Source organism: Zea mays, chromosome 4, assembly GCF_902167145.1.
Source record: "Zea mays cultivar B73 chromosome 4, Zm-B73-REFERENCE-NAM-5.0, whole genome shotgun sequence".
Classification (NCBI taxonomy): domain Eukaryota; kingdom Viridiplantae; phylum Streptophyta; class Magnoliopsida; order Poales; family Poaceae; genus Zea; species Zea mays.
In genome coordinates, this window is record NC_050099.1 from 31767735 (window position 1) to 31775290 (window position 7556).

General features: G+C 48.8%; 1 protein-coding gene across 1 annotated transcript; it reads right to left on the bottom strand.

Moving 5' to 3' along the window:
• Nucleotides 1-2384: 2384 nt before the first annotated feature.
• On the bottom strand, nucleotides 2385-4502 carry LOC100279457 (monosaccharide transport protein 2). Its single transcript, NM_001152462.1, has one exon. It carries the CDS (start codon nucleotides 4483-4485, stop codon nucleotides 2941-2943), a length of 1545 nt encoding a protein of 514 aa, NP_001145934.1. The 5' UTR covers nucleotides 4486-4502; the 3' UTR covers nucleotides 2385-2940.
• Nucleotides 4503-7556: the final 3054 nt, after the last annotated feature.

Below are 7556 nucleotides of genomic sequence, written 5' to 3' on the forward strand. Positions count from 1 at the left end.
ATTGGACTAACTAGTTTGCTCTAGATTATATATTCTACAGGTGCAAAAAGTTCAACACAAACCAATAAAAAGATCAAGTTAGGGTTCAAAAAAAAAGAGCAAAAGAAAATGAAGAGAACCCTGGTCTGGCGCACCGGACTGTCCGGTGCACCAGGGTCGATCGACTTCAAACTTGCCACCTTCGGGTTTCAGAAGCGCCGCTTCGCTATAATTCACCGGATTGTCCGGTTTGCCACCGGACTGTCCGGTTTGCCACCGGACTGTCTGGTGCACCAGCGGAGCAACAGCTAGCCAACGCAACGGTCGACTCCAACGGTCGCCTGCAACGTGAACCGTGAAGAACAGTGCGCGCAGAAGTCAGAGCAGCCTCCAGAGGAGCACCGGACAGTGCACAATACCTGTTCGGTGCGGCACCGGACTGTCCGGTGCCACATGAGAACAAAGCTCCAACGGTCGAAACCGTCAGAACCCTAACGGTTGGGTGACATGGCTGGCGCACCGGACTGTCCGGTGCGCTCATCGACAGCATCCTGCCCCAACGGTTGAATTGGTGGTTGGGGGCTATAAATACCCCACAACCACCTCCACTCCAACCATCCAATCATTCACTCCTTAACATTCAATACAAGAGCAATAGACACCACTCCAAAGACACAATCCAAGTGATCGATCCGCTCAAAGTCTTCAATTCCACTTTAGCGCGTTTAGACTTGTGAGAGGATCATTCGTGTTTATTTGTTGCTCTTGTTTGCTTGGTTGGCTTTCTTCTTTCTCATTCTTGTTCTCTAAGTGAATTGTAATCAAAGCAAGAGACACCAAGTGTGTGGTGGTCCTTGTGGGGTCTAAGTGACCCGTTTGATTAAGGAGAAGCCTTACTCGGTCTAGGTGACCGTTTGAGAGAGGGAAAGGGTTGCAAGAGACCCGGTCTTTGTGACCACCTCAACGGGGACTAGGTTCTTTAGAACCGAATCTCGGTAAAACAAATCACCGTGTCATCCCCTTTATTTTCTTGGTTGATTTGTTTTTCGCTCTCTCCTAGACTTAACTTTTATTCTAACGCTAACCCCAGCTTGAAGTGTGCTTAAAGTTTGTAAATTTCAGTTTCGGCCTATTCACCCCTCTCTATGCGACTTTCAAGAATATATAGAAATACATGACTTGGAGGATAAGAAGCCTATCCTAGGGAGAAGGAAGGTTATACTAGATACAAGGAAGGTTATCTCGGGATTACAATCAATCCTAAACTAACCCTATCAGGAGTTGCCCAATATACTCTAACATACCTAATATACTATAGCAAATAGTTTAGAACCACACAATAAATAATTGCTTTTATAAATCAATTTGAACCAAAAGCAATTTGAGCAAAAGAACCGAGTTTAGTCTTTCTAGGATTCAGCCTGCACAAGAGCATTTTTGATAAGGCCTTAAATTAGTGCTCTATCTTCCAATATAGTGCCTAACTTAGAAAAAAACAACTCCAACAATGTGCTTTTTCAAAATTTTATCAAAAAAATATAGTGCACACCAAGAAGTGACTCAAATATACTACACCACAAATTAGTGTTGTATCTTTGTTTTCTACGCCATCCTCAACATTTTCTTTCCTAATAATGTAATTTATTTACTAAAATACATGATTTAGGACATAGCTGTTGAAGTTCAATTTGTTTTTAGTGCCCTAAACACTTTAAATGGTGTAATATTTTAATTTTTGAGGAAGGTACTCAAACTTGTCATATACATTGTTGCTTAGCTGGGGATAACGTATGGGTGTACGTAAATGAAGACGGATATGAAGATTAGGTTTGTTGTCTTCTCGATCGATGTATGCGGAGGCCATTACCATTAGTTCCACTGAACTTTGGTGTTTTGATGTAACGGTTCTATCTTTCTCTTTTGACCTATGGATCCATAAGTAATAAGTTAACGATGTTTTAAGATGGATATGGAATATTGTTATCACTAATGATGATGTTGTATGTGTGAGTAATTTCTTGGGCATACATATGGGTGACTCGGTTTTGTCCTTAAAACCGGATGTGACGAACCATTACATCACATGTTCATAGGTAAACTTGTTGCATTGATTAACTATGATGTAGGTTGGAGGATCAAAAGTGTCCTTAACAATGGAGAGAAATAGTGAATTGAATCGATGTACATCCAAGGTCTCGGCCTACATATGCGGACCATTCTCTCACATTCTCCAAAACGTGAGCTAGTTCGCACCACACGAGAGCACTACACTCCAGCAACTTGTAGTTTTGCATGGTTGTGTTCTATATATGTGACAAAAATAAATCTTGACCAAGGCACTATTTTAGCATATATTCAACCATAACAAAAACAGCTGGATTTTTCGAACTCAGATGCAAACATGTCACAATAAGGGATTCAATTTTTTAATTCAAATGCAAACATGTTACACTTAGATTTGGGGCTTGTTTGAGATCTTGCTGGAGACGAAAAAATCACTACGCGGGACAATCTTTGCACATTGCAGGGATTTGTTTTATACGACGTACAGATATGGGAGAAGTTAGTTTTGAGTACAACATGAATTTACTTTACCTTGCCTTGCAGGGATTAATCCTAGATCAAACTCATCTTCTGGTACAGAGGATACAAACAAGGAACTGCTTTGCTAGCTTCTTCCAAACAATTCTGCATGCTATGCCAATCGTTCTGTCTCTGTCTCTCTCTCTAATAACAATGACAAGAATCTCAAGTAGCAGTTCAATCAATCTGTGCATGCTATGGAGTATGAACAAGAATCAATTTTGATGGAAAGTTAGTCGGCGGTGAGAGTGAGACATTCGAGCACCCTGGCCCTGTCAGGCTGGCAATTTGCCCAGGTCAGCTACGTTGTTAGATTATAGTATACGTGTGCATGCATGGCCAGGTCAGGTGCCGAGGTGTTGCTGCAGCTTGCTCAGATCAGACGCCGTTGGATCTCGGGCTGGCGCCGCCGTGTTGTGTGTCGACGTTGACGTACTTGCCCCAGAACCAGTGGCGGCTCCAGACGAGGTTCATCTCCTCGATGGGCACCCCCTTGGTCTCCGGCAGGAAGAGGGCGATGAAGGTGGTCATGATGAACATCCACCCGGCGAAGAAGTAGAAGAGCCCGAACTTGAGCGAGCACAGCATGCTGAGGAAGGCCTGGCCGATGATGAAGGTGAGCAGCATGTTGACGCACACGGCGATGCTCTGCCCCGCCGACCGGACCTCCAGCGCGAACACCTCCGAGGGGACGAGCCAGCCCAGCGGCCCCCACGACCAGGCGAACCCGGCGACGTAGAGGCAGATGAAGAGCACCAGCAGCCAGGCGTTGGAGCGGGACATCTCGCCCACGCCGGCGGTGCCGAACTGGAGCGCGATCAGCGTGCCCACCACGATCTGGGAGACGAACATCTGCGTACCGCCCTGCAGGAACAGCGCGCGCCGGCCCAGGCGGTCCACGCACACGATGGACACCACGGTGGCGAACATGTTGACCAGCCCCGTGATGACGGCCGCCATCAGCGACGCGTCGTCGCCGAAGCCGATGGTCAGGAACAGCACCGGCGCGTAGAACATGATCACGTTGATGCCCGTCAGCTGCTGGAAGAAGGGGATCAGCGCTGCCACCGTCAGCTGCGGCCGGTACCTGCGCTCCAGGATGTTGCGCCACGGGTGCTCGATGGCGTTCGCCTCCTCGCTCGCCGCCACCATGTCGTCGTACTCGTCCTGCACGTCGTCCGTGCCGCGGATCTTCACCAGCACCGCCTTGGCGTCGTCGTTGAACCCGCGGGCGATAAGGGAGTTGGGCGTGTCGGGGAGCACCAGCGCGCCCAGGGTGATGATGAGCGCCGGCACGCCCGCGAGCCCCAGCCCGATGCGCCAGCCCCACCCGCCCTCGATGCCCGCCGTCCAGAAGTTGATCAGGTTCGCCGCCAGGATGCCGATGGTGGTCATCAGCTGGAACCCGATGTTGAGCATGCCGCGCAGCTTCGCCGGCGCCATCTCCGACAGGTACAGCGGCACCGACTGGTTGGCGAAGCCGACGCCCACGCCCAGCAGGATGCGGCCCATGATGAGCATCATCACGTCGGTGGCGGCGCCGTTCAGCGCCGACCCGGCCAGGAAGGTCACCCCGCCGCAGAACATGGACCACTTGCGCCCGAACACCCGCGTCACGGACGCCGCCACGAACGACGTCGCCAGCGCCGCCAGGTACAGCGACGACGTGAACAGCGTCAGCAGCTGGCTGTCGAACTTGCAGTACTGGTTCGTGTCCTTGTTCGCCGCCGCCTTGGCGTACACGGAGGGGAAGAACTCCTTGAGGAACGACGCCATGGACGTGACACCGCCGGAGATGCCGATGTCGTACCCGAAGATGAGGCCGCCCGATGACGCCACCAGGCAGGTGAAGAACACGAACGGCGTCATGCGGCCGGGGTACGTCTTGCCCCCGGCCGCGTTCACCACCACGCCGCCTGCCATTGCCGCGGGCGCGGGCGGACAGCTGGGGCAATGGCAACGCGAGAAACAACACGAGACGACGAGGAACGGAAGGAGGTCGAGGTGGCCTGCAGGTCCCTGGTGGGGGAGACGCGCGGCGAGTTCTTTATATGGAGGAGGCGGACGCAGGGGCGGCCATCCACGTCCAATGCCGGCACTAACGGATGAGACGCAGCTGCGATTTCTGATCACTCCTTGGACTGCCTCGTAAACCGCTAAAATTAGCGCGTTTCCGTCCGTTTTCTGCCTTTTTCAGTTGTGTTTGCTGTAATTAGACGTCGCGTTTATCCATGCATGTGCCGGTCTTAGCCTTTTCAATCCATTTTTAGTCTCCATTATTTCTTCTCGGTCATGCAAAAGATGATTCTTGTTGACCTTTACCACCTGAACAAACGTAAGTGTCGTTCCTTCTATCCGTACTTATGTAAGAACAAACGCCTTATATACTGAGATAACAAACGCCTTATATATTGAGATAGAGGGAGTACAATGCATTCTAAGGATTTCAAGATAAATTTAAAAAGACTAAAATGACTTATGTACATGTAGTCAGGGCTGGGAAAAAATTCGAGGTTCGCGAGCCGGATCGAGCTTGCTAAGACTCGGCTCGGCTCGAAAAGACTCGTGAGCCCGAACGAGTCCAAGCCGAGCCTTATAAGATGGTGCTATGTTGTTACACTATTACATGGTATGTTATTGATTTATTTTCTTATTTTTATGGACCTAATACTACATATACTTCAAAATATATGTTGCTGGATTTTTTACATATTTTTTATTTATATATAATGAAAATATACAGTTTATACTCTAAATGAGACTTGGTATGGCGGTTTGCGAGCTTGGACGAGCCTGAGGTGAGCTTAATCTCTCAGCTCGTAATGCGATTGAGCCAAGCTTAATTCGCTAGGTCACCGAGGTGTACTGAGCCGAGTTGAGCTCGATTGGGCTCATTTCTAGCCCTACCTGTAGATTTTTTGGACAAAGGAAGCAAAATGATTATTAAGCACAATATATCAAGAAGATACAAAGTCTTAATCTACTTAAGGCCTCCGCTAGAAAGCACACAGTCAAAACCATAAAAGAGAAATGATAAGCATAAACTAACGACATTCAATCTGAAGACTAGATTGCTATTTATGTGCCTGAAAAAACATTGTGCCAATTTATACCAAAAGTTATGATCCTTCCACAACCCGCTCCTGCAAATATGGTATGGTTGTTGTAGGATAGCAGTGAGACACTATATGAATAACATGTAAGGTGTAACGCCCTGAATTTGGGGTAGAATTTTTTCTTCTTCGATACTCACCAAATTCAGGCGTTACTCTCTTTTCTCTTCCCGTTTCGCTCCTTCTCCTATTTTCAAAGCAGTATAAGGACCAGTGTCTGTATCGCGTGTAAACAAAAATCTAAGTTGACATGAGTGTTGCATCATGCCGACGCATCTTTCTTTTGTCTGATATTGTGTTTAATCGCGCGTTCGTCTCGCCTCGCTTCGGATTTCGATTCGCAATTGGACTCCGATCAGTGGTCATGTGTGTTGTGGGCTTCCGTCCTGGCCCGCGACCCAACCCAGCCCGACCTAACCCAGCCCGGCCCGGCCCGGCATGCCACGCGCGACCCTGGCGCCCCTCCCCCTCTCTCTCTCATTTCGTTTTATCGCACAACAACTCCCTCTCCCTCTCTTCCACCTCTCCTCCACCTCTTTGCCCTAGGTGATCTGGTGACGGTTATCGCCGGATTTTGGACCCCAAGGTGAGCCCCCATCTCCCTCTCTCTTCCCCTTTCCTCTTCTTCCTCCTCTCCTCCTCGCGCGCCCTCCCGGTCGCGACTCCTTGCGCCCCCCGGTCGCGCCCCTCCCTGGCATGCTCGGCCCCGGCCGCGCCCTCCCCGGCGTGCTCGGCCCCGGCTGCGCTGGCCCCCGGTCGCGCCCTCCTCTGGCCATGTGACCCTGGCCGCGCGCCCCTGGCCACGCGTCGTCCCCTGCCACGCTCGTCCCCGGTCGCGCGCCCCTGGCGCCCGCGCGGTCCTGTTCCCGCACGCGTAACGTTTGAAATTCTGCTTGGTTAATTTTAATTTAGCTAAATTTAGTGTGCTGCGTCGCGTGACGATTTGGTTTAATTTTAGATTATTTAGGGTGCTTCGTCGCGCGATTCATCGCGCGGCGATTCATTTTATTTTCATATTATCTAATAGGTTGCGTCGCGCGCTTCGTCGCGCGACGATTTATTTTAAATTCAGTTCGAGTGGTGTATGCGGTTGTGTGCTTCGTCGCGCGACGTATTGCGTCACTTTTATATTTAAATCAAGTGTTTCGTTGCACGCTTTATCACGTGACGATCCGTTCAATTTCAAGTTTAGTCTAAGTGTTGTGTCGCGCACTTCGCTGCGCGACGACTCGTTTTATTTTCGGTCTAGTCGCGTGTGCCGTCGTGCGTTTCACCGCACGACAATCCTTTTAAATTTATCGTGAACTATTCATAATGATTAAACGCGTAGTGTAACATTAGTTTATGTATAGCGTGATTGTCAAATTAATATAGTTGTGTTTGGATAAGTACTTTAATCCATAACTGTTTAACGTGATCGCTCTTCGACCGTTGCCTCGACCATTGCTTTCTCTTTCTCGCTTAGTCATAGGTGCGAGCCCTGCGCGAGCGTCTGCTTATTTATTATATTTTACTGCATGGTGTAATGTTCTTTTTGTATTAAATTTGTAGAATGTATGTTTGAGCTCGTATAGATAACAGTCAGTTGGCGGAGTCCGAAGGAGGTGCAGGTGAAGACCCTGAGCAGCAGCTGGTTGGTGAAGGCAAGTGCCCCCTGACCCATCTCTGTCTTACTAATTTTATAATTCATTCCTCGCATTTACACAATTTATACCTAAGGATTGACTAGCTTTTGTTTATCTTGTCCTTGTTTACCTATTTGGGTTGGGTTATTTTGGTTTAGTTTATGCTAGCGCTTTACACTAATCAATGAACATGATGAGATTATTTATGATACGATGTTTTACCTTTTGATTATGATGATGATACTATGATACTTAA

Excerpts from the sequence above, each read along its gene's own strand:
- LOC100279457 (NM_001152462.1), bottom strand. The coding sequence starts at position 4,485 with ATGGCAGGCGGCGTGGTGGTGAACGCGGCCGGGGGCAAGACGTACCCC.